Source organism: Sus scrofa, chromosome 6 (genome assembly GCF_054392235.1).
Source record: "Sus scrofa isolate SSC_HxYL_T2T_F1_AM1 chromosome 6, Sscrofa_HxYL_maternal_Yorkshire_Landrace_v2.0, whole genome shotgun sequence".
Lineage (NCBI taxonomy): Eukaryota > Metazoa > Chordata > Mammalia > Artiodactyla > Suidae > Sus > Sus scrofa.
In genome coordinates, this window is record NC_139388.1 from 53,959,785 (window position 1) to 53,984,113 (window position 24,329).

The 24,329-nt window shown below is 55.5% G+C and overlaps 1 protein-coding gene across 2 annotated transcripts; it reads left to right on the forward strand.

Moving 5' to 3' along the window:
- Positions 1-1,718: 1,718 nt before the first annotated feature.
- Positions 1,719-23,328, forward strand: ATP1A3 (ATPase Na+/K+ transporting subunit alpha 3). 2 transcript variants are annotated; one of them, XM_021093276.2, is made up of 23 exons: positions 1,719-1,882; positions 5,968-6,096; positions 6,201-6,260; positions 6,392-6,595; positions 7,992-8,105; positions 8,197-8,331; positions 8,885-9,002; positions 9,125-9,393; positions 11,019-11,217; positions 11,294-11,403; positions 11,485-11,619; positions 14,042-14,234; positions 14,524-14,699; positions 14,788-14,924; positions 16,038-16,188; positions 16,269-16,437; positions 19,344-19,498; positions 19,573-19,696; positions 20,710-20,855; positions 21,640-21,770; positions 22,137-22,238; positions 22,483-22,574; positions 22,877-23,328. In XM_021093276.2, the coding sequence occupies exons 1-23, from the start codon at positions 1,877-1,879 to the stop codon at positions 22,903-22,905; spliced, it is 3,084 nt and encodes a 1,027-aa protein (XP_020948935.1). In that variant the 5' UTR covers positions 1,719-1,876; the 3' UTR covers positions 22,906-23,328.
- The last annotated feature ends 1,001 nt before the right edge of the window (positions 23,329-24,329 follow it).

Below are 24,329 nucleotides of genomic sequence, written 5' to 3' on the forward strand. Positions count from 1 at the left end.
TGCTATACACCATGTTCACTGCGTGCCCCTTGCCTATCCTCCAGACCTCCAATCCCATAGGTGGGGAGGATACCCACATTCTGAGAAAGCTACAGTGACAGGCTCTTGCTTGCTCTCTGCCCCTTCTGCCATGCTGAGGGAGAGCCTGGTGGTGCTCCTCATGGAGTAGAGAGGTTGGGGTGGGAGGCTGCACTCCTCAGGCTCAGTGGGTGGCTGAGGGTTATTGTGTGTATGTGACAGGCCTAGGTGGGTGCCAGTTATGCATCTGTGTGTGTATACATACTGGCCCAGCCTCCTGTCCATGCTTATTCTCCTGTGTCTTTGAATCTCTGATTCTGAGATGGGATGTGTGCGGTGTGTGGGTGTGGGCATTGGGGGTGTGTTTATAGCTACAATAAAGTTGTGTGAGGTAGCCATGCAACACATAATATGTGTAGTGTGTGAGGGATATGGGATGGTGTGTGATCTGTTTTTAGGAATTATTGTGCTGGGTGTGAGTCTCTGTGCATTTTTTGTCTGTCCTTCACAATTAGCAACACTTTGGCAAATTTGCCCTGTGGGCCTTTGTTTATGCCCAGATACATTGGGGAGGAGTGTGTATGATGTTCTGTGACTATGCAGTGGTGTCCACAAAGGCACACGTGAGGCCTGTGCAGGTGCCACAGTGCTGAGCATGGATATGTGTTGGTTCGTGGGTCTGTGGGTTGTATGGTTATGGGTCTCTATGTGAGATGGTTCAAGGCCAGCTATAATGGAGTGTGTGATGTGTGTGTCTGTGAGGTAGTGTTTGGAGGGTGTGCGTTGATCTATATGGCATTTTATGATTCTGTGATTCTGTTGTGGTGTGCTGGGGTGTGCAAGGTGTGTGTGCTATGTGTGTTTCATTTCTACATGTTTATGAGTCTCTGGGGTTGTTTGATAGGGTTGTGTAGTGTGTGTGTGTGAGGGTATAAGCTGGTGTGTGATGGGATGTGATCGTGAAACTGGTGGTGTGTGGTGGTGTGGTCTATGCATGTGTTTGCAGCATCTGCGCTGTCTGGGTGAGGGTCAAGTGTGAGTATGATGCTTGGTGGGATCCCCTGACTGTGATGTATCTCTCGTGTACCTGTGCAGTTGTGTCTCGTTGGATAATTGCCACGCCATAGTGTGTGTGTTGGGAGAGGGGTTCGCACAGTGAGGGGGCCTCAGGGCTTCTCCCCGGCTGCAGAATCCCTGCTCATTGTAGAGTCTTTCTTCCTCTGTGCCCCCTACAGCTCTCCCTCCTAAACAGCACCCCACGGTCTCCAGGGTTCCCCCCCCACCTCACTACAGAAGGAGATGCTCTGGACCCCTTGTCTTATTGCGGTGGTTTACAAGGCTTTCCCCCACCCGGTGTCCACCTTACACAGAGCACCCCGCTCTCTGGTGGCACACCCCCGCAATGAGGGTGATTCCGGGGCTCTCCCACCCTCAGGGCCCCTCTTCTGAGGCGACACCCCACACTGCGGGGGTCTCCAGATCCCTCATTGCGGGGGGGGGGGAATGGTCTCCGCCTCCCGCAGCGCTCCCCCTCCTCGGCAGCGCTGTCACTTTGCGGAGGCTGGGGGGCGGGGAAGACAGCTGCAGTACCGGGGGCGGGGCCGCGGGCCGTCCGTCAGGGCGGCGGCAGTTCTGATTGGCCGCTTCCGGCCCCCCTGGCGGGCGCGGGCATATGAGGAGGCGGAGGCAGCAGCCGCCGCAGACTCTGTGCGGTAGGGCTGACGGCAGGACGGACGCGCGGACCGAGGCGCGGGTGCTGCAGAGGCCCCCCAGCCCGAGCCCGCGCCACAGCCCGCCCTGAGGCCCCTGTCCCTGCCCCCGCCCCGCCCGCCCGCCCCTGTCCTCTGGAGCCGCCAAGATGGGGGTAGGTGCTCGGGCCGGCCAGGAGATGCGTGTGTGTGACATTGTGGGTCCAGTGACATTGGGTGTCAGTGGGGGGCGGGGGTTCTGGGACCCCTGCACTCCGGGACCCTGGTGCAGGACCCTGTAGACCGGCTGACCAGGCCTGTCTCTATGTTGTGTCGCTGATTGTGTGTGTGCCGGGCCTCCTGGGTCTGCGGGGGTCTGTGGCGCATGTTGGTGTGTCCTTTGTGTGTGGGGTCCTCGGGACACCGACTGGCCCTCAGCATCTCTGCCTGACCCAGTGTGGTTGCCTGCTCAACCATATTTGTGCGTGTGCATGTGTGCGGGTGCGAGCTTCTGGCTCTGTCAGGCCCTGCAGCACCTTCTGCCTGTGATTGTGATTGTGATTGTGTGGCCTGGGTTGTGTCCGAATGTCTGCAACCGTGTCTGGGTGTGTCTGAAGGCTGGTGTTTGTGTCTGGGGGTGCTGGAGCCAGTCTGCTTCCCTGGCCGGGTGGGAACAGGTCCAAACTATGGGATGAACACCAGATGACCTCTCTTTCTCCTTCCAGGCCTGGAGGGGGGTGCTCCACAGTGTGATTCCACCTGGGGCTGTAGTATCTAGCCCCTAATCTGGGGGAGCAGACATGGGCGGGGGGAAGCAGAAGAGCCACTGCGACTGAGGGCATATGCATGCAAATGCGTGTGTGGGGGGGGGTATCGTGCGTGCCTGGCTATGCCCTTGCCTCCATGTCCGTATGTCCTTGTCTGTCTGTGAGTCTTTCCAGCAGATGCCGCCTCCTTCCCTGACTGACCACCTGACCCCCCTGCTGCAGCCCTGGATTCCTCCCTGTGTGTCTGGGGCGGGGCCATGGGGGGGGAGGCGGAAGGGCTGGGGGGAGGTGGGATAAAGAGAGAGAGAGAAGGTCTGGACGGGAGACACTAATGGAGAGAGAATAGGAGGGATGGGGAGAAAGATGGCGGATGAAGGCTGATGGGCCCAGGGATGGAGATGGGGGATGGGGCTGCAGATCTGTGGATTGGGATGGGCATGGGGGGAAGGAGAGAAGAATTGGGTGGGGAGAGGACTAAGAGGGAGAAGGGGGAGGTGATGGCTTCCAGGTAAGTGGAAATGGAGGGGAAGCCATGGGAAGATTGGAGGAGAAGGCTGGGGCTAAGTGCCTTAGAGAAGAAAGGAGAAGGCTGGGGAGGGGTCTTAGGAAAAGACATGGGACAGGAGGAACAGTGAGTCACTTTAGCATGGGCGGCAGAGACATGGAAAGACAGAAATGGGCAGAGACAGAGATGCTCTGAAAGAGAAAGAAAGAGACACAGAGAAGAGAAAGAGACATGGCAGAGAAGCATGGAAAGATAGAGATGTGAGGGAGACGTAGATGTGGAGACACGAAGAGAGAAACTGAGGCTGAGGTGAGGGGCCCCAAGGACAGACATTTCCTACCCAGAGACAACCAGAGTCAGCCTGAATGGTGGGAAGAATGGGCAGAGGGCAAAAGAGGAGGTCGAGGGAGAGATGCTGAGCTGACGGCCTCAGACACCTTGAGGGGGGAGGGGGAGGCTGACTGAGGTGCAGAGGCTGCCTGAGCTGGGCGGGCGTCAGGGGAGGCGGACAGCATGGAAAATGGCGAAGCGCCGCAGAGGCGGGCTGCAGCGAGACAGGCGTGTCCCCCACCCTCGGAGGTGCTCCCGCCCCGCGGTGTGCCCATCTGGGCCTCCTGCCTTGACTGGGAAAGCCTCGGCTCCCCCCTCAACAGATGGAAGCCCGCCCCCAAGGGAGTCTGGTCATGGCAAGGGAAAGCAGGAGCCAAGGCTCGCCTGCCAGGGACTGGGGTATCCCAGCCCCTCCACCCTCAGACCCAGGAGTCTGGGGGGGCCACCCCTGGACCTCAGAAGGACCCATGCATCAGCTCCCCATCTTTCCCTAAGGTTTCAGGGCTGGACAGCTGGTTTTCTCCCCAACTCCTGCCAGGCCCCCATTTCGCTCCTCTCCTGCCTTCCCCATCATTTCTCTAACTTGACCTCATGACCTCCACTCTCTCCAGCCTTGGCTCTACCTCTCTGTGGAGGCTGAGACGCCTCCTGTGGTAGGGGGTGGAGGATCATCCGCCCTGTGGCCCAAGCCTCCATGCTTCTGTGTCAGACGCAGTGCTGCTGCAGGGCTGGCCCAGGGCCAAGCCTCACTCCCACCCCCTGAAACCCAGACTCTCAGGCCTCCAGGCTGCAGTAGCCCCCTGGGCTCAGCCTCTGGGTGTGGGGGCACACAGCAGGCAGCTCAACCCTCTGCAAGGTCACAAGGGGATTAGCGCTGAGCCGTGCTGAGCCTGGGATCCCAGCTTGGCTCTGGGCCCGCAAGATCTGTCAGTGACCCTCTACCAGCACCCGGCCTCGCCCCACCCCTCCTGCCAGCCTCCAAGGACACTGCCTTTCCCATCAGCCCAGGCCCCCAAGCTGGAACTTCAGTCACTTCCCCTCCTACTGCATCGAGTTCAAGCCAGGCCCCGGGGGTTCTGCCTCTTGATCTTTGGCACCCTTAATCCCAGCCAGCTCCTTGTCTATCCTCCAGAGACTTGATCATTCCCACTCCTGCCCAAACTATTCATGGCTCCCTCCAGCCCCCAGGAGAGAGGCTGGGCCCACAGTTTGTCAGTCAAGGCCCTCAGCACTGGCTGCCTGTCCAACCAGGCCACCATCCCTGTACACAGCAGGCTGCCTCCTGAGCATTTGTTCCAGCTGTGACCAATACCCAGAAGGCCCTTTCCTCTCCATTCCTGCCAGGCCTGCGGGTGGGGGGAGGTCTCTCCAGATTTGCTGGGCCCTTTGAGAGACAGAGACATCCATGGGGTTGGGGAGAGAGGCCAGGGAAAGAGCCAGGCAGAAAAGATAAGGCGATTGGGAGCTGCAAGGTCAGAGATGCTGAGGTGGACTCAGGGAGAGACACAGGGACAAAGAGGAAGACGGCGGAGCAGCAAGAGACAAACGGGACTATTGCAATGAGAGATAGAGAGACTGAGACGCAGCAAGCGTTACAGAGGAGGAAGTCACTTGAGAGTTGAAGACAGAGAGAAGGAGAGATGAGGATGGAGAGGATACAGAGACAGAAATGCTGATGCTTGGAGACAGTCTGAGACCCCAACACACCAACTTGGAGAGCGATGAGAACTAGAGAGACAGACGCAGCCAGACTCGGGGAGAGAGAGTTCCAGAGCTAGAGACATATCGTCTAAGGCGGGAACCCCAAAGAGCCAGAGATCAGAGAAACAAAATCATGGAGAGACATTCACAGAGACTCAGACAGAAAGACAGGAGTTCCCGTCGTGGCTCAGTGGTTAACGAATCCGACTAGGAACCATGAGGTTGCCAGTTCAATCCCTGGCCTTGCTCAGTGGGTTAATGACCCGGCGTTGCCGTGAGCTGTGGTGTAGGTTGCAGACACGGCTTGGATCCCACATAGCTGTGGCTTTAGCATAGGCCAGCGGCCACAGCTCCAATTTGACCCTTAGCCTGGGAACCTCCATATGCCATGGGAGCGGCCCAAGAAATGGCAAAAAGACCAAAAAAAAAAAAAAAAAAAAGACAGACACTGTGAAGTGACAAGGGAGAGAGAGAACAGAAAAGGAGCCACAGATACACACAGATAGAGATGGAGAGATAAAGAGGTAGAAGGAGACGGAGAAGACAAAACAGAATAAGGCAGAGAGGCACACAGAGACCTAGAGAAACAGATCAAGAAAGACAGACAGACACAGTAAGAGATGGACACTTCGGGAGCTGGCCCAGGGAGAAGGACAAAGAGACAGAGACACACAGAGATAAAAAGACACATGGAGGCCAAAGGGGAGAGACTTACAGAGAGAGAGGCACAGACAGACCTGGATAGAGACTTTCAGGACAGAGACCCGGAGGTACATGGAGCCAGAGATGGAGGAGACCCCCAGAGCTCAAAGGAAACTCGGAGACTTGGGGCAAAGACAGACGGAACCCCAGAGCTAGCTCCAGCCTAGAGGTGCGGCTGCACACAGACAGACCCAGGCCAGGGGGCCAGTGGGGCCTGCGGGGCCGGTGTCCCCCTGTAACCCCTTCTCGCCCGCAGTCTGGTGACTCTGACAGCTATCGTGTCGCCACCTCGCAGGACAAGAAAGATGACAAGGGCTCGCCCAAGAAGGGCAAGGGCACCAAAGACCGCCGGGACCTGGATGACCTCAAAAAGGAGGTGGCTATGGTGAGTCCCACCCTCTATACCCCCACACCTTCTCGGAGCAGGCTCCCCCCCCCCACCCCCGGCCAGGCCTCCACACTCACCGTCCCCGCACTCCTGTCCTCCAGACAGAGCACAAGATGTCAGTGGAAGAGGTCTGCCGGAAATACAACACGGACTGCGTGCAGGTGCGGCCGGCTGGGCCCCAAGGGAGGCGGGGATGGGAAGCCGGGCCCCCTGGGGGCCTGGGGGAGCTTGTGTACTGTTGGGGTGCCAGGGTTGCTCCAGGAGGGTTCTGTGTGAGTCCCGTGTCCCTCAGGGTCTGACCCACAGCAAAGCCCAGGAGATCCTGGCCCGCGACGGGCCTAACGCACTCACACCACCGCCGACCACCCCCGAGTGGGTCAAGTTCTGCCGCCAGCTCTTCGGGGGCTTCTCGATCCTGCTGTGGATTGGCGCCATCCTGTGCTTCCTGGCCTATGGCATCCAGGCAGGCACTGAGGACGATCCCTCTGGCGACAACGTGAGTGCCCTTCACCCTGCCCAGCCTGAGGGCTGGTCCCCTCAGGGACACAGACGCACAACCCACTTCTCCCCATCCCTTTAGACTTTCCAAAGCCCAATCTCCAACTTTTTCTTGTCTAACTTTCACAGTTACCCAGTGAGAGAACCAGAGAAGAGATGAGGAAAAGTGGGGGCTCAGATAGGCTGAGTAACTTGTCCGAGGTCACACAGTAGGAAGTGTGAGCTGGGGCTCCATCCCAAGGCTATGTGACCTCAGTGGGCTTGGGGATAGACACCAGTAGGTGGTGATGGGCTCAAGGTACCCAAAGAGTAAGGGGGCTCAGGTAGAGACCCAGGCACACCCGCCTGCTGATTCGCCAGGACCCTCCACCCAACACAGGGGGCATGCCTGGCCTCAACAGACACCACACCCACAAACAAAGACCTACATTCTGACTACATGGAGATCCTTGCACACACATGTGCATGCATATCTCCCCTAGTGGGGAGAGTCAATATAGACGATACCAGTTGCACACAGATTCAAACACGGCCACCTAGTTCAGGCACACAGGCACAGACACAAGATTGACAGACCCAGGAACTCAAACACACACAGAGGTGCAGGCATAAGCTGGTGACAGACAGAGAGATATGAGAAGCAAGCACAACGGCATTCTTAGAAATTAAAACCTAAACAGGGATTTCCCCTTGTGCATGGCGGAAATGAATCCAATTAGGAACCATGAGGTTATGAGTTTGATTGCTAGCCTTGCTCAGAGGGTTAAGGATCCAGTGTTGCCATGAGCTGTGGTGTAGGTTGCAGACACGGCTTGGATCCTGTGTTGCTGTGGCTGTGGCGTAGGCTGGCAGCTACAGCTCCAATTGGATCCCTAGCCTGGGAACCCCCACATGCCGCAGGCGCAGCCCTAAAAAAGAAAAAAAAATAAATAAAATAAATAATAAAACCTAAACAGGCAAACAGACTCAGAGTCTCAGACCCATGAAGAACCACAGAAAGAGACAGGACAGAGATCCACGGACAGAGAGAGTCAAACACAAATAGTCCCAGGCATTTAAACCTAGGCATGCAGACAGACCGACAGCACACTGACCCAAACACAGACACAAGGACAGAAAATAGCATATTCTTGGATTCTCTAACACAGGCAGAAAGACAGACAGACCCTCAAAAAAAGAGAGATGGACAGACTCAGAGGCTCAGACACACCTATGTTCAGAAAGCAGGACTCAAACATGGGCAGACAAACACACACACACAGACCCTCAGATGGAGCCAACTGGAGGTCAGACACACAAGTGACACAAAGCTCCCTTCCCAGATTCCACACACGTCAGGGTGGGGCTGGAGGGACTTCCTCCAGGACAGGCCGTGACGCTGTGTCTCCCCGCAGCTGTACCTGGGCATCGTGCTGGCGGCCGTGGTCATCATCACCGGCTGCTTCTCCTACTACCAGGAAGCCAAGAGCTCAAAGATCATGGAGTCCTTCAAGAACATGGTTCCCCAGGTGAGGGGGCCCCAGGAAGGGGCCGGGGGGCCGTGGACAGGGGCACAAAGCCGAGCAAGTCAGGGAGGTGACTTCTCTTTCCGGCCCCCAGCAAGCCCTGGTGATCCGAGAAGGTGAGAAGATGCAGGTGAACGCTGAGGAGGTGGTGGTCGGGGACCTGGTGGAGATCAAGGGCGGAGACAGAGTCCCAGCCGATCTGCGCATCATCTCAGCCCATGGCTGCAAGGTCAGCCTGCACCCCAGCTCTGCCCTCCCTGGAGGCCCAAGAGTCCAGACCTCCAGCCCCCCCCCCCCGCCGCCCCCCCCCCGCCTCAGACCCAGGAGTCCAGATCCCAGCCCATCCTTCCCCAAGAACCAGGAGGTCCAGGCCCCCTGCCCCTCCTCCCCTAGGACCCAGAGATCCAGCCCCTTAGCCCCTCCTCCTCCCCCAGACCCAGGATTCCAGCCCCCAGCTCATCCTCCCCTAGGACCCACGAGTCCAGGACCCCTCCTCCCTCAGATCCAATACCCTTGACCTCCAGCCCCTCTTCATTCAGACCCAGGAATCCAGCCCACCAGTCCCCACCCCTCAGACCCACAGGTACCTTGGACCTTGGTAAGAAGCCCCGTACCCTCCCCACTTTCATGAACCTAACCTCTGTCCTCCCAGACACCCAGACCTCAGGGACAAGGGCTTTAGCCTCATTAACAAACAGACAAAAATTTTGAAATCTCCTCTGGACAAATGCCCCCTTGGCCCCAGGCCTGGGGCTGATCCCCGTTCTGTGCCCCCACCCCAGGTGGACAACTCCTCCCTGACGGGCGAGTCGGAGCCCCAGACCCGCTCCCCCGACTGCACACACGACAACCCCTTGGAGACTAGGAACATCACCTTCTTTTCCACCAACTGTGTGGAAGGTGAGGCTGGGGGCAGTACGGGCTCCCAGGTGAGGCCCAGCTGGTCCAGACGGACGTGCCTCAGGGGCTCGGGGTCCCTCCAAACCTCGCCGAGCCTCAGCCCAGTCCCCTCTGGCCCGCAGGCACGGCTCGGGGCGTGGTAGTGGCCACAGGTGACCGCACCGTCATGGGCCGCATCGCCACCTTGGCTTCGGGGCTGGAGGTGGGCAAGACGCCCATCGCCATCGAGATCGAGCACTTCATCCAGCTCATCACCGGCGTGGCCGTCTTCCTGGGCGTCTCCTTCTTCATCCTCTCCCTCATTCTGGGCTACACTTGGCTCGAGGCTGTCATCTTCCTTATCGGCATCATCGTGGCCAACGTCCCAGAGGGCCTGCTGGCCACTGTCACTGTAAGGCCCAGGCCCCCAGCCTGGGGGAGTAAGGGGCTGGAGGCCAGATGGCAATGATCTTGATTGCAACTTGGATAGCGAGGGCCGAGCCTCCTGGGTTTTGAATGCAGAGAGTCCTGGGACTGAGAGGCTTTCATTAACAAAACGAACAAACAAAAATCTCGAGAAACACTGCCAGTCAGAAAGGGCTGACCAGGAGTTCCCGTCGTGGCTCAGTGGTAACAAACCTGACTGGTATCCATGAGGAGGCAGGTTCCATCCCCGGCTTCCCTCAGTGGGTTAAGGATCCAGCCTTGCCATGAGGTGCAGTGTAGGTCACAGACACAGCTCAGATCTAGCGTTGCTGTGGCTGTGGTGAAGCTACAGCTCCGATTGGACCCCTAGCCTGGGAACCTCCATATGCCTTGAGTGCGGCCCTAAAAAGACAAAAAAATAAAATTAAATAAATAAATGAAAGAAAGGGCTAGCCAGCCAATCCCAATTGAAGTTAACTTACCAAATTAAGAGGCACACCCTCATGGTACAAGGTCTAAAGAATACATTCAAATAATTAAAAGACGAAATGGCAGTTGCCAACCCACTACCCACCTCCGGAAACAGGCTCCCTGCACTGTTCCCAGCAGAGGTGGGCATATTGCTGCGTGGGTAGTAACTGTTTTCAGGGCACGTAAAAGGGACCATCCTACTCTGCTCTGTGATTTTTTTTTTTAATCACTCCTGAGGCATGTGGAAGTCCCTGGGCCAGGAATCGAACCCACACCACAATGTCGAATCCTTAACTGCTAGGCCCCAGGGAACACCCCTGTGATTATTTTACTTAATATATCCTGCCAAGTTTTCCATATTAGCATATTCAAAACTCCTCTGGCTCAAAGGCCTTTTACTTGCTGACGTACACTATACACACATGAGAGCGTACAGCCTGATGAGTTGGAGCCAGCTGAAGACATCCCAGGTCAGCTGCTCCAAGATTGCCTTTCCCAGAAGCCCCTTCAAAACCTCACTCAGTCCCTACCCCCCAACTCAAAGGTTATCCCTCTGATAGCCTAGCTTCTAACAATATAGTTTTGTTCTTCATATCAGCAGAATCACTCATCAGGAACTCTTTTTTTTGTTGAACATTTTACTTTTGAGCTTCAACCATGCAGTGTAGGCAGTGGTCTCTTGTTCTTCTTCATGGTTGTATAGTATTCCCATCTTTTATTCCTCACTTTATTATTATTTTTTAATTTTAATTTTTTGGCTGGAGCATGCAGCAGCTTGATGTGGGATCTCAATTCCCAGACCAGGGATTACACCCAGGCTGCAACACCAAATCCTAACCTCTAGATCACTAGGGAGCTCCCTTATTCCCCAATTTATCAATCCCTTCGGCTGGGGACATTTGGGTTGTTTTCAGTTTGGGACCATTATGCTGCTGCTGTGACCCCTCTCGTACATTTATTTGGGGGTGCCTCTGAGCCCATTTCTGTGAGTCTCTGCCTTGGGTGGAATTGGTGGGCGACACCCCACCCTTTGTTCAGAATTCTGGGCTGGGCAGTTGGGTTGCTGGCAGTCATGTTGCTGGTCCAGCCTTGCTGTCCGTCTCTACTTGTAACACACCACCCCGCTTACATGCACTCCAGGTGTGTCTGACCCTGACTGCCAAGCGCATGGCTCGGAAGAACTGCCTTGTGAAAAACCTGGAGGCCGTAGAGACCCTGGGCTCCACATCCACCATCTGCTCAGACAAAACAGGGACCCTCACCCAGAACCGCATGACGGTCGCCCACATGTGGTTCGACAACCAGATCCACGAGGCTGACACCACTGAGGACCAGTCAGGTGAGGGTGGGTCTGGGTGGGCACCGAGGGTGGCTGGCCACCAGGCATCCCCAGCCCTGACTCGTGCCTCCTTCAGGGACCTCATTTGACAAGAGCTCACACACCTGGGTGGCCCTGTCCCACATTGCTGGACTCTGCAACCGTGCTGTCTTCAAGGGGGGTCAGGACAACATTCCTGTGCTCAAGGTGGGTCCGGCCACCTGCTCACCTTGGCCCTGCCCCCGCCCATCCCGTGCTGATCTGCCCTGACAGCTTCTCTCCCCGCAGAGGGACGTGGCTGGGGATGCCTCCGAGTCTGCCCTGCTCAAGTGCATCGAACTGTCCTCCGGCTCCGTGAAGCTGATGCGTGAACGCAATAAGAAAGTGGCCGAGATCCCCTTCAACTCCACCAACAAATACCAGGTACCCTGGGCTCTCCAGGAGAGTCAGACTGGCCATCACTTCCTCTGTGGTACCCCAAAAGCAGTCAGCTCTGCCCCACTGCCCTCTGCTATGGGAAAATTACTGTATTTCCCAGAGCTTCGATTTCTCCATCTGTAAAATGGGAATAATAGTATCCAACCGATGGGGAGAGGAAAAGCCCCAGCAGTGAGAACAGGTCTCTGATGGAGTAGGAGGCAGAGGCGTAATGATCTTCTGGCAGCAGAATGGAAACCAGCCAGAGATGGCATTCATTCCTTTCAACACCTTTTTTTTGAGCAGCCACCACATCAGAGGCACCTGTCTTAGGCGCTAGAGATAAACAGTGAAGTCCCTCCTCTCGTAAGCCTTACATTCGGGTGTGAGGAGACAGACAAAAGGACATGATAAAATACTAAATATATCAGCCAGTCATCGGCTGAGGAAGGGAGCCCTGCAGGTCTCTGGGAGCAGCAGATGCAGCATGTACAAAGGTCCCAAGGCAGGAACGTGTTGCTGGATCTGAACAATAGCCAGGGAGTGTGGAGCTGGGGAATGCGGTGGGAGGGGAGGGCAGTGGGTGCTAGGCCGGGTCCCACTGGGTCTTGTGGGCTGAGGACACAGCTTAGATGTAACCCTGAGGGGGAACCTGGGCCACAGAGCAGAGGAGAGATGAGACCTGACTGACTTTTTATAAAAATTTTTTTTTTTTTTTTTTTTTGGCTACACCTGTGGCTTGTGGAAGTTCCCAGGCCAGGGATCAAACCTGCGCCACAGCCGCGACCCAGCCTGCGGCAGTGACAACACAGGATCCCTAACCCACCGTGCCACAAGAGAACTCCTGACTCACACTTTTAAAAACAGCTTTATTAGAGTTCCCATTGTGGCTCAGAGGATTAAGGACCCAACTTTGTGAGAATGTGGGTTCGATTCCTGGCCTCACTCAGTGGGTTACAGATCTAGCATTGCCACAAGCTGCGGTGTAGGTCACAGCTGCGGTTCTGTTTGAACCCTTGTCCTGGGAACTTCCATGTGTTTCAGGTGCAGCCATAAAAAGAAAACAAAAGTGATCCAGCTTTATTTAGCAGTTCCCTGGTGGCCTAGCAGTTAAGGATCCAGTGTTGTCACTGCTGTGGCTCAGGTTGGATCCCTGGCCTGGGAACTTCTGCATGCCATGGGCAAGGCCGAAAAAAAAAACAAAAAAACAAAAAAACAAAAAAAAACAGCCTTATTGAGGTATTTTTCACATACCATAGATCCCTCAAAGTGTATAATTCAGAGGTGTTAGTATATTCTCAGATACGTGCTGTCATCTACACAGTTTTAGAGCATTTTCATCACTTCTAAAAGCAACTTCATATTCCTTGGCTTTGTTCCCCTACCTCCCCCGCCTCCCTGAGCCCTAAGCAACAACTAATCTTCTTTCTGTCTCTATGCATTTGCCTATCCTGGACACTTCATATAAATAGGACCATACAAGATGTGTTTTTTGGTGTCTGGCTTCTTTCACCTAGCATAATGTTTTCAAGGTTCCTCCATGTGGTAGCAAGGATCAGTGCCTCATTCCTTTTCTTTTCCTTTCTTTTGGCCACACCCTGGGCATGCAGAAGTTCCTGGGTCAGGAATTGAACTCAGCAGTGACAACGCCAGATCCTCAACCCGCTGAGCCACCAGGGAGCTCCCTTCGTTCCTTTTTATGGCTGAATAACATTATGTGATGTAGATATTCTGCATTTGCTTATCGATTCATCTGTCAATGGACATTTGGGTTAATTGCACCCTTTAGCTTCTATGAATAATGCCACTGTGAACATTAGCCTCCAAGTTTGTGCGCAGACATAGTTTGCATGACTTTTGGATGCATACTTGGAAATTGCTAGTTTATATGTAACTCTATATTTAAACTTGGAGGAGGGACTGCCAGACTGTTTTCCAAAGTGGCTCTCATACTTTAAAGGATCCTTCTGGCTGCCATGGGGAGGAAATACGATGGGGTGGGGAGGGCAGAAACAGGGACTCAGTGTGGAGGATATTTCGTCTGAGAGATGGTGGTGGCTGGATGGGGGCGAGAAGAGGTCAGAACCCAGGGACTTCAGAGGTGAGCTGACCAGGTTCGGTGATGGGTCAGATGTGAGATTGAAGGCTGTCAGGCAAGACAGAGAGAGAGGCACGTGTCCTAAGGGCCCCTGAGTTCTCTGTGAGAGAGACACAGAGGGACAGAGATCTCTGTGAGAGAGTCAAGAAACAGTTGAAGAGCTCTCAGGTAGAGAGATTTGGGCAGTGCCCTCTTGGGGAGCCTGAGGGCTCTGCCCTTGTGCCCGTGGCTCTGGGTGGGGCGGCAGGGAGTCCTCCTCCTGAGTGGCGAGCAGGCAGCCTCTGGGTCCCTGCGAGGTTCAGACACGGCCGCCCTCTGCTCTGTCCACAGCTCTCCATCCACGAGACCGAGGACCCCAATGACAACAGGTACCTGCTGGTGATGAAGGGCGCCCCCGAACGCATCCTGGACCGCTGCTCCACCATCCTGCTGCAGGGCAAAGAGCAGCCGCTGGACGAAGAGATGAAGGAAGCCTTCCAGAACGCCTACCTCGAGCTCGGCGGCCTGGGCGAGCGTGTGCTTGGTGTGTGCCACGGGTGGGGCCGAGATGGGGCGGGGCTGGGCCAGCTACGGGGCCCTTGAGGGAAAGGAGGGATGCGATGCTGCCCAGAGCCTGGCTCAGGATAGGGCCTCCCAGAATGCATCGTAAATGCATGAACGAATGAATGAATGAATGAATGCGAGGGGAAGGCATCTTTTAGAAATGACTGACCTCCCGACCAACCGGGGAGCCTGACCACAGGAATGGGCAGCTGTGGGTGGGAGGCAGGGAGGACCGAGGCTGGAGCTCCGCGCCCACATCCCTGCACCAGGTTTCTGCCATTACTACCTGCCTGAGGAGCAGTTCCCTAAGGGCTTTGCCTTCGACTGTGATGACGTCAACTTCACCACCGACAACCTCTGCTTCGTGGGCCTCATGTCCATGATTGACCCTCCACGGGCGGCCGTCCCTGATGCGGTGGGCAAGTGCCGCAGCGCCGGCATCAAGGTGTGGCCTGGGGCAGCCGGGGAGGCAGGACCAGAAGGGCCCCAAGCGCCAGCAGTGAGGCAGAACCATTTCCGCATGATGCCTACAGGTCATCATGGTCACGGGCGATCATCCCATCACCGCAAAGGCCATTGCCAAGGGCGTGGGCATCATCTCCGAGGGCAACGAGACTGTGGAGGACATTGCCGCCCGCCTCAACATTCCCGTCAGCCAGGTCAACCCCAGGTGAGCCCTGCCCTGCCCAGCTCAGGTGCCTCTGGGACTGCAGGTTCTCTTCCTCTTGGGCTTCCTCTCTTGACTCAGCATCTGGGTCCTGTTCCTCCCACGTGAAGATGGGCAGCCTGGTGTTGCAGCTGCATGTGGTGAGCAAGGTGTAGGTTTGCATCCCAGCTTTGCCTCCTTGAGCCTCATTTTCCTTCTCTCTGAAATGGCCTGCTAGCAATTCCCACTTGAGAGGATTCTATGAGATCCCTCCCTTTTTTTTTTTTTTTTTTTTTTTTTGCCATTTGTCTTTTTAGGGCCACATTCACGGCATATGGAGGTTCCCAGGCTAGGGGTTGAATCGGAGCTGTAGCCACGGGCCTATACCACAGCCACAGCAATGTGAGATCCGAGCTGCATCTGTGATCTACACCACAGCTCAGGGCAATTCCAGATCCTTAACCCACTGATTGAGACCAGGGATCAAACCCAAGGCCTCATGGAGGCTAGTCAGGTTCGTTAACAACTGAGCCATGACAGACACTCCTTTTATTTTTTTATTTTTTCTTTCTTTTTAGGCTGCACCTGCAGCATATGGAAGTTCCCAGCCTAGGGGTCAAATCAGAGCTACAGCCACAGGACCTTGGGATCTAAGCCGAATCCACAGCTCACAGCCATGCTGTATCCTTAACCCACTGAGTAGGGCCAGGGATTGAACCGTAGCCTCATGGATACTAGTTGGGTTTACTACCGATGAGCCACAGTGGGAACTCCTGAGATCCCTTGTTTCTTGTCCATCATTCTTCCTCTTTTATGTCCTCATCTCTGTCTCATCTCTGTTCTGAAATCCTTAGCTTTCTCTTCTTCGTTCCTATCTGTGTGAGTGTCTCCATTGCTTAATTGCCTTCATATCTCTGTCCCTCTAAATCCGCTGTCCCAAAGTTTTTCCTGAGGTCCGCCCTACAACCCTCCTACTGCAGCCGCCTCCTCCCATGTGTCCCTTTGTCTCTGACCCTCCCCCAGAGCATCTGTCCCTCTCTTAGAGCCCAATCCTCTGCCTTTGCTGCCCATGAGTCTGTCTATCAGGTGTCATTGCATCACACGCTATGGGTCCTGACCACTCTCTGCTCTTCCCAGGGACGCCAAGGCCTGCGTGATCCATGGCACCGACCTCAAGGACTTCACCTCCGAGCAGATCGATGAGATCCTGCAGAACCACACAGAGATTGTCTTCGCCCGCACTTCCCCCCAGCAGAAGCTCATCATTGTGGAGGGCTGTCAGAGACAGGTGGGCTTGGCTGGGGTCTCTCAGAGGAGGGGGCCGGGGGCCTGGCATCTGGGCATTGTCCTCACCCCCTCTCCCTCCAGGGAGCCATCGTGGCTGTGACTGGGGATGGTGTGAATGACTCCCCTGCTCTGAAAAAGGCTGATATCGGGGTGGCCATGGGCATTGCCGGCTCTGACGTCTCCAAACAGGCCGCGGACATGATCCTGCTGGATGACAACTTTGCTTCCATCGTCACGGGTGTGGAGGAGGGTGAGTGAGTCGGCCAGGGTGGCCGTGGACACCGACGTCCCTGCACGAGGCAGGAGAAGGGCAAGGGGAACAGGCCAGGGCTACAGCGGGAAGACTGCAGAATACCACTAGGCCTTCTCCCCAACACACACACCCTGCCCCCGCCCCCCCGACAGGGCCAGAGCTTGTCCTTTTCAGTCTTCCCCACCCCCGAGGGAGCTGGAGGCTCCCTGGGGGTGGGACTGAGCCAGCACACTCCTGGGTCACTGTGTCACCCACTGCAGGCCCAGTCTGGTGGGCAAGGCAGACTTGGACACATTTTAAAAATATTCCTAAGTGCTGGAGTTCCTGTTGTGGCTCAGGGGGTTAAGAAACTGACTAGTATCCATGAGGATGTGGGTTTGATCCCTGGCCTCAGGTTAAGGATCTGGCATTGCCGTGACCTGTGGTATAGGTCGCAGACACAGCTCGGATCCTGCGTTGCTGTGGCTGTGGCTATAGTGTATGGTAGGCCAGCAGCTGTAGTTCTGATTCAACCCCTAGCCTGGGAACCTCCATATGCTGCAGGTGTGGCCCTAAAAGAATAATAATAATAATAAATACTGTAAGCGCAACCTCAAAGAAGTAGAGGGTCCTGCAGGATCCCTGAGGAAGCTGCTCCCCCGCCCCCTGGAGACAGTGGGCGAGGAAGCTTTCCCCGAGTGACAGGGACCCCTATGCCAAGTCTCTAGGCCATGTGGGAATTTTCACCTAGAGGAGCGCCAGCAAAGGGAGCTGCATACATAGGCATGTGAAGGAGCTCGTGTGTGAGGCCCAAACTGTGTCTCAGGCAGAGCCGTGGGAGCCCAGGCCTCAGGGCTTATGGGCCTGGCTGCGGCCACAGATGGGGCTTGTTCACATTCAATTTTTTTCTGATCATCAAAGTAATTCATGATAATTATGGCAAATGTAGAAAAGCATTAAGAAACAAATTGGAATCACCCATAACCTCACCATCCAGAAACAATCACTCTTCATGCTGTGGTGCATTTGAAATGCCCCCAGAGTAAAAAAATAACTCACAATGAGAGAATTCAAACAGTAAGGCTGAGCCTAGTGTGTCAAATGAAATTCCCTTATCCCTGTCCCCTGTGGCCCAGAGGACACATGATTAACCCTTTCTCATCCCCCGAGACACCCTCCATGCATCTGCAAAGCACACCCTCACGGATGTACGTGTTCAGGCCTTTCAGACATCTATTGGGCTCTTTCCTGGTGTGTCCTGCCAGGGGCTGGAGGGACAGCTGTGAGCAGAGCAGGCATGGTCCCTGCTCTCAAGGAGCTGGGAGAGACAGCCTTCAATAAGTTAGCAAAGAAACTGTAACATAACAAACATAATTACAGTGTGACAAGTGCCAAGAAGAAACCAGCAGGGTGCTAGGGTAGATAACAGTAAGGGTCCTACCCAGATAGGAGGGACAAGGAAGGCCTCTCTGAAGTGAAAAAAAAACAAACAAACAAACAAAAAAAACCCCACAAAGTTTAACTTCCAGAAGAGGAAATTCCAGGTATACCCAAAGCAGAGCAAATGGTACAGTGAACCGCCATGCCACTGTCACCCAGCTCCAGCAGCCATCAGCTCACCACCCATCTCAACACATACACTGGATTTTGCTGAAGCACATTTAAGTCATCATTTCACCCAGAGACATTTTAGGATGAGACCCCAGCAGTTTGTGGAGGACAGCACTGTGCGGGAGCAGCCAATAGGTGAGAAGAGCCAGGTGCCTTATTTCCACACAAAGATGACAAACCATCCTTACCCCGGTGCAGCCTACCTTTCTGTCCCTTCTTAATGACACACCTTGTTGCTCATCAGCACACGGAGGGTAGAGGTGGAGGCGGGTGCTGACTGGGTTCATCTTCAGTTTCTTTGTACTTTATACACACTGTGCTGATGGAATCTTTATTGGATATGACATTCATACATAAAGTCGGGCAGTTCTGTGACTTTTTACAGACACAGACACAGCTATGAAACCACCAGGCCTCCATCAAGATAGGGAATATTTTCAGCCTCCCGCTGGGTTTCCCTCAGGTTCCCTCCAGTCTATCTCCCTCTTCCCGGAAATAACCGCTCTCCTGACTTCCAGCACCATTGATTAGTCTCGAACCTCTTCTAAATGGAATCATGTGATATAAATGCTTCTGTGCCTGGCTTTTTTCACTCAACATGGCATCTGTGAGATTCATCTATGGAGTTGGGGATGTCAGTGGCTCGTTGCTTTTTTTTTTTTTTTTTTTTTTTTTTGCTGGGCAGAATTCCATTTTATAGATGGGCTGCAGTTTACTTGTCCACGCACCTATGGATGGCCAGTGGGTCCGTCTAGGTTCCAGCTTTGATAACTAACACTGCAGTAAACATTCTTGTACTTGCTTTGGGGTGGACAGAAATAGTCGTTTCTTTTGGGTATAAGCTTAGGAATAGGATTGCTGGGTCCATACACCAGGGATGTTTCGCTTTCATAAAAAATGCCAAACAATCTTCCAAGGTGATTGTATCTCAAGAACGTTTGAACAGGGGTGACATAGTCAGACGTCTGTGTGGAAAGGTGGGAGATGGGGGGATGGATTAGAAAGGATGCATGGGAGTTCCCGTTGTGGCACAGAGGAAATGAATCTGACCAGTATCTATGAGGATGCAGGTTCCATCCCTGGCTTTTCTCAGTGGGTTGCGGATCCGGCATTGCCATGAGTTGTGGTGTAGGCCCACAGCTGTAGCTCCAACTTGACCCCTAGCCTGGGAACTTCCAGATGTTGCAGGTGCAGCCCTAAAAACCAAAAAGAAAAAAAAAAAAGAAACGATGCATGGACTGGGCAGAGAAGGGGCAAAGGGATTAGGGTGCCCTGGTATGGGTGCCAAGGTCTGAGCCTGCCCCTGCCAACAGGCCGCCTGATCTTCGACAACCTAAAGAAATCCATTGCCTACACCCTGACCAGCAACATCCCCGAGATCACGCCCTTCCTGCTGTTCATCATGGCCAACATCCCGCTGCCTCTGGGTACCATCACCATCCTCTGCATTGACCTGGGCACCGACATGGTGAGTTCTAGCCATCCCCAAGCCCTGGGAGGGCAGGGTGCCCCCTCCCTGGCTCACTGGCCTCCTCTGCCCAGGTGCCCGCCATCTCGTTGGCCTATGAGGCTGCTGAGAGTGACATCATGAAGAGACAGCCCAGGAACCCACGCACTGACAAGCTGGTCAATGAGAGGCTCATCAGCATGGCCTATGGGCAGATCGGTGAGGGCCTGGGGACCCCACCTCCCTTACGGCTGGATGCCCAGGATTTTGAGCATGCCTGGCCCACCGTGGGCACTTGGAAACTTTGTGTTGAATGAGTGGAGTAAAAATTAGGACCTGGTGCTGGAGGTTTGGAAGGAGTGACTTGCAGGTGTGTGGTGGTCACTGAGGTGGGTCTGGCACAGGTGGAGGAAAGGCCTGGGGCTTTGCCCGGGCACACAGGGGGTACCCAGTGGCAGATCAGGGCTGGCCCCAGGATGGCCATCCATCGCTCCACCTGTCTCATGATGGGAAGGACAAGTTAGCCTATGAGCCCTCTGAGGGCAGGAGCAAGCCTCACCCCTCCGCCTCCTCCTCAATCTGCTGCTGGAGGTGAGGTGTGCAGAGCCTTCCAGGTGCTGAGTGCCCTGTGGCTGGCAGTGTCCTGGCAAGCAGAGGCTTGGAGGCCATGGTCAGAGGCCTGAGGAGGTCACTTCTGCAAAGAGAGTCTTCAGGGGAGTTCCCTTCATGGTTCAGTGGTGAACGAACCTGATGAGGATCCATGAGGATGCGGGTTCGATCCCTGGCCTCGCTCCGTGGGTTAAGGATCCAGTGTTGCCGTGAACTGTGGTGTAGGTTGCAGATGCAGTTTGGATCTGGCATTGCTGTGGCTGCAGTGTAGGCTGGGAGCTGTAGCTCCGATTCGACCCCTAGCCTGGGAACTTACATATGCCATGGGTGCAGCCCTAAAAAAAAAAAGGAGGATCCTCAGCTATCTCCTGATGTCCAGGTGGCCTGGGTCAGGTGGGAGGGAGCCTCCAAGTTCTCCATCTCAGGGAGGCCCCTCTGCCCCCCCCAAAGCCCCTGCCCCAGGTAGCACCCTCAGGTGGCCCAGCCCCAGATGATGCTCAGGCAAGAGGCCTGAGGTAGCCCACCGTCCTCCCAGGGCAGGTCTCAAGAGGCCTCAGAGATGCCCTGGGCTGCCTGCTGCCCCCACCTGAGCCGCTCTTCCTCTCTCTTATCTCCTCCCCCAGGAATGATCCAGGCTCTTGGTGGCTTCTTCTCCTACTTTGTGATCCTGGCAGAAAACGGCTTCTTGCCCAGCAACCTAGTCGGCATCAGGCTAAACTGGGACGACCGCACCGTCAATGACCTGGAGGACAGTTACGGGCAGCAGTGGGTGAGTGGGGCAGGCAGCCTGGACGGGGCCTCCTAGGTGGCGACATTGCCTGTAGCATCCCATGCATGGGCAGCTTCCTGTGATGGCCCCTCTGTTTCCGGGCAGCATCAAGACCCTCACCAGGAGTTCTAGTTGTGGCTCAGTGATAACGAACCCGACTAATATCCCTGAGGACTCGGGTTTGATCTCTGGCCTCGCTCACTGGGTTAAGGATCCAGCGTTGCCGGGAGCTATGGTGTAGGTCGCAGATGTGGCTCAGATCCCGAGTTTCTGTGGCTGTGGTGTAGGCCAGCAGCTGAAACTCCAATTTGACCCCTAGCCTGGGAATTTCCACATGCCGCGGGTGCAGCTGTGAAAAGACGCATACACACACACACACACACACACAGACCCTCAGGGACCAGCCACAAGGGGCCCTCAGGCACTCTTGGCTCAGCCCATCACAGTCCCCTGTCCACCAGCCATGCTCTCTGCCCCACCAGGCGAGACGCCTTTGCTGTCCTCTTCTCCGTCTCTGTCCCCTCAAAGCCTGGCTGGCTTCCCCCAGGAGGTCCACAGCTGAAGTCACCATTACTCTCCCCACCTCTTCTTTGTACATTTCCTGACTCTTCCCACGGGATTGGGAGCTTCCCCGGAGAGAAGACCATCTGGACAGAGTCCCCAATGTCCCCTGGGGCCCCACGCAGGGCGCAGACAACCAGCACATGGGCCTGGGGTGGGGGTGGGGGGCCGGGGCCACAGCCACACTGACCACCATCCTGCCCTCGCGGCATCGCCCTTGCAGACATATGAGCAGAGGAAAGTAGTGGAGTTCACATGCCACACGGCCTTCTTCGTGAGCATAGTGGTTGTGCAGTGGGCAGACCTGATCATCTGCAAGACCCGGAGGAACTCCGTCTTCCAGCAGGGCATGAAGTGAGGCCCAAGGGCTCCCCTCTGTCCTGCCCTGCATCTGTCTGTCTGTTTCAGTTTTGCCTCTGAGTTGATTTTCTCTCCAGCGGTCATGCCTGTCCTGGATCCTGTGTGTTTGTGTGTTGTGTGCGCCTGTGCACATACACACACCAGGTCCTCCAGATCCGCTTTATCTTTTCCCACCCCTGCCTGTCTGTGTGTCACTGTCTCTTTTTGCCTTCATATTTCAGTGTGGGTCTGGGCCTGTGTCTCTCTGCCTCTCTTTGTCTCCACTTCTGCGTGTCCCTGTGTCTGTCTCTCCCTGTGTCTCTGTGGGGTGGGGGGATCCCAGGTCAGGTGCTCTGCGTTCAGCCCTGCCTGTGCCTCCAGGAACAAGATCCTGATCTTTGGGTTGTTTGAGGAGACAGCCCTCGCCGCCTTCCTGTCCTACTGCCCTGGCATGGACGTGGCCCTTCGCATGTACCCTCTCAAGTGAGTGCCCCCCACACACAAACCACCTGCTCCAGGCTCCTCGGAGTATCCGCCCGTGGGGCCCCTCACACGGGGCACTCAGCAGGCCCCGCCCACCTGCAGCCGTGGCCTGGGCCTAGACTATGGGCAGAAGGATCCAGGGCCATCCCCCCAGGGGCCCTCCGTCCTCTGGGACTCTGCCTCTGGGTCCCCCTATCATGGTCACCGCCCGCCCTGACGCCCTCCTGCTCTCCCGTCTCTGCAGGCCCAGCTGGTGGTTCTGTGCCTTCCCCTACAGTTTCCTCATCTTCGTCTACGACGAAATCCGCAAACTCATCCTGCGCAGGAACCCCGGGGGTGAGGGGGCTCGCTGGGCACGGGGGAAGGGCTGGGGGGCAGGACCGGGCAGCTGGCGGGGATGCGGGAGCGGCGCTGGGTGTCTGCCGCTAACCTCACTCACTCTGTCACCCCCACCCGCCTCCCTTCCATGTTGGCCCCTTTCCAACCCGCTTGTCGCTTCCTGTCCTCCGGGCCTCCTCCTCTCCTTGCCCTGTGCCTCTGCCCCTTGTGGTTTCTTCCTGCGCCACGCGCGGTCTCTCTATCTGAGCGTCTCTCCATGCCCGGCTCTCCGGTCTCTTTCTCCTCCGTCTTCTCTCCAGGTTGGGTGGAGAAGGAAACCTACTACTGACCTCATCCCCACCACGTCTCCAGTCTACCCCCTGTCCCCCAAGCCCAGGACAGCCCAATCCAGTGGCCCCCTTATTTTGTATTCTTGGGGGCGGGGCCTCTCTCCCCGTGGCCCCACCTCGGCCCCGCCCCCTCAAGGTCTCTCCCATCTACACCCCCCTCCGCCCTCCCGCTGCTTCTCTCCCCACCCGCCCCGCCCCCTGCCCCTCTCTCTCTCTCTCTCTCTCTCTCTCTCTCTCTCTCTCTCTCCCTCCCTCCCTCCCCCCGCCTCCCTCTCTCCCTCTCTCTCCCTCTCCCCTCCTCAACCCTGCCGCCCAGCTCCCCTCAGCCCCCTCCCTGGGCTCTTTTTTACTCCCCCTCACCCCCTGGCTGATGCCATCTCTGGTTCTGGACAATTATCAAATATATCAGTGGGGAGAGAAAAGTGGGGTGTGTGTCGTGCTTACTTTCTGGACCAGGGGTGTGAGCGGGACCTTGTCCCCTGAGCTGGCACCCATGGCTGGGTGATTCATGAAAGCCCAGGAATTTCACCTGGCACAAGCCTGGTAGTCATGGAATCTCAAAGTCATCGAATCATGGGAGTTTTAAACCCAACAAAGGTTAGCATGAGAGCAACTTGAATCCCCTAGGTGATGGGTTCCCAGCAGGGGAGAGGAAGGGAAGTGATGGTGGTGATGATGAGACTGGTTCATGGAGCTCCCACTCTATGTTCTGCCCTCTTCAAAGCACTCTAGGTGTACTAGCTCACTTAATCTTCACAAGACACAGAGAGGGAAAGTGACTTGCTCAAGGTCCCACAGCTGAGAGGTGACTGAGATTTGAACCTAGGCTGTCCAAGCTCTAAGTCACTATGTGCGTCTCTCTTTTTGTTGAGATAAACTTTCATACAGCAGTGCACAGATCTTGAGGGCACAGTTCAACAATTTAAAAAAGCACATCCACATAGGAGTTCCTGCTGTGGTGCAACAGGATTGGCGGCCTTTTGGGAGCGCTGGGACAAGGGTTTGATCCACAAACCCTTGGGTTAAGGATCCAGAGTTCCCACAGCTGCAGCCTGGGTAGCAACTGCAGCTCAGATCTGATTCCTGGCCTGGGAATTCTATTTGCTGCAGGGCGGCCAAAAAAAAAAAAAAAAAAAAAAGATACATCCACATAACCGCCATCCATATTAGGGTATGGAACATTTCCATCCACCCAGAAAGTCCCCTCCCGCCCCTTTCCAGTCAGCCGCCCTCCTGAGGCAACTGCTGATCTAATTTCTGCCACTATCCTTTGGCTGCGCCTATTCTTGGGCTTTGTAGACATGAAACCGAACAGCACGCTTCCTCATGGGCTTGGCTGCCTGTCCTCAACATACATCTCTGTGAGTCACTCACCACGTCGCGTGTATTGGTAGCCTGTTCATTGTCACTGCTGGGGAGTACT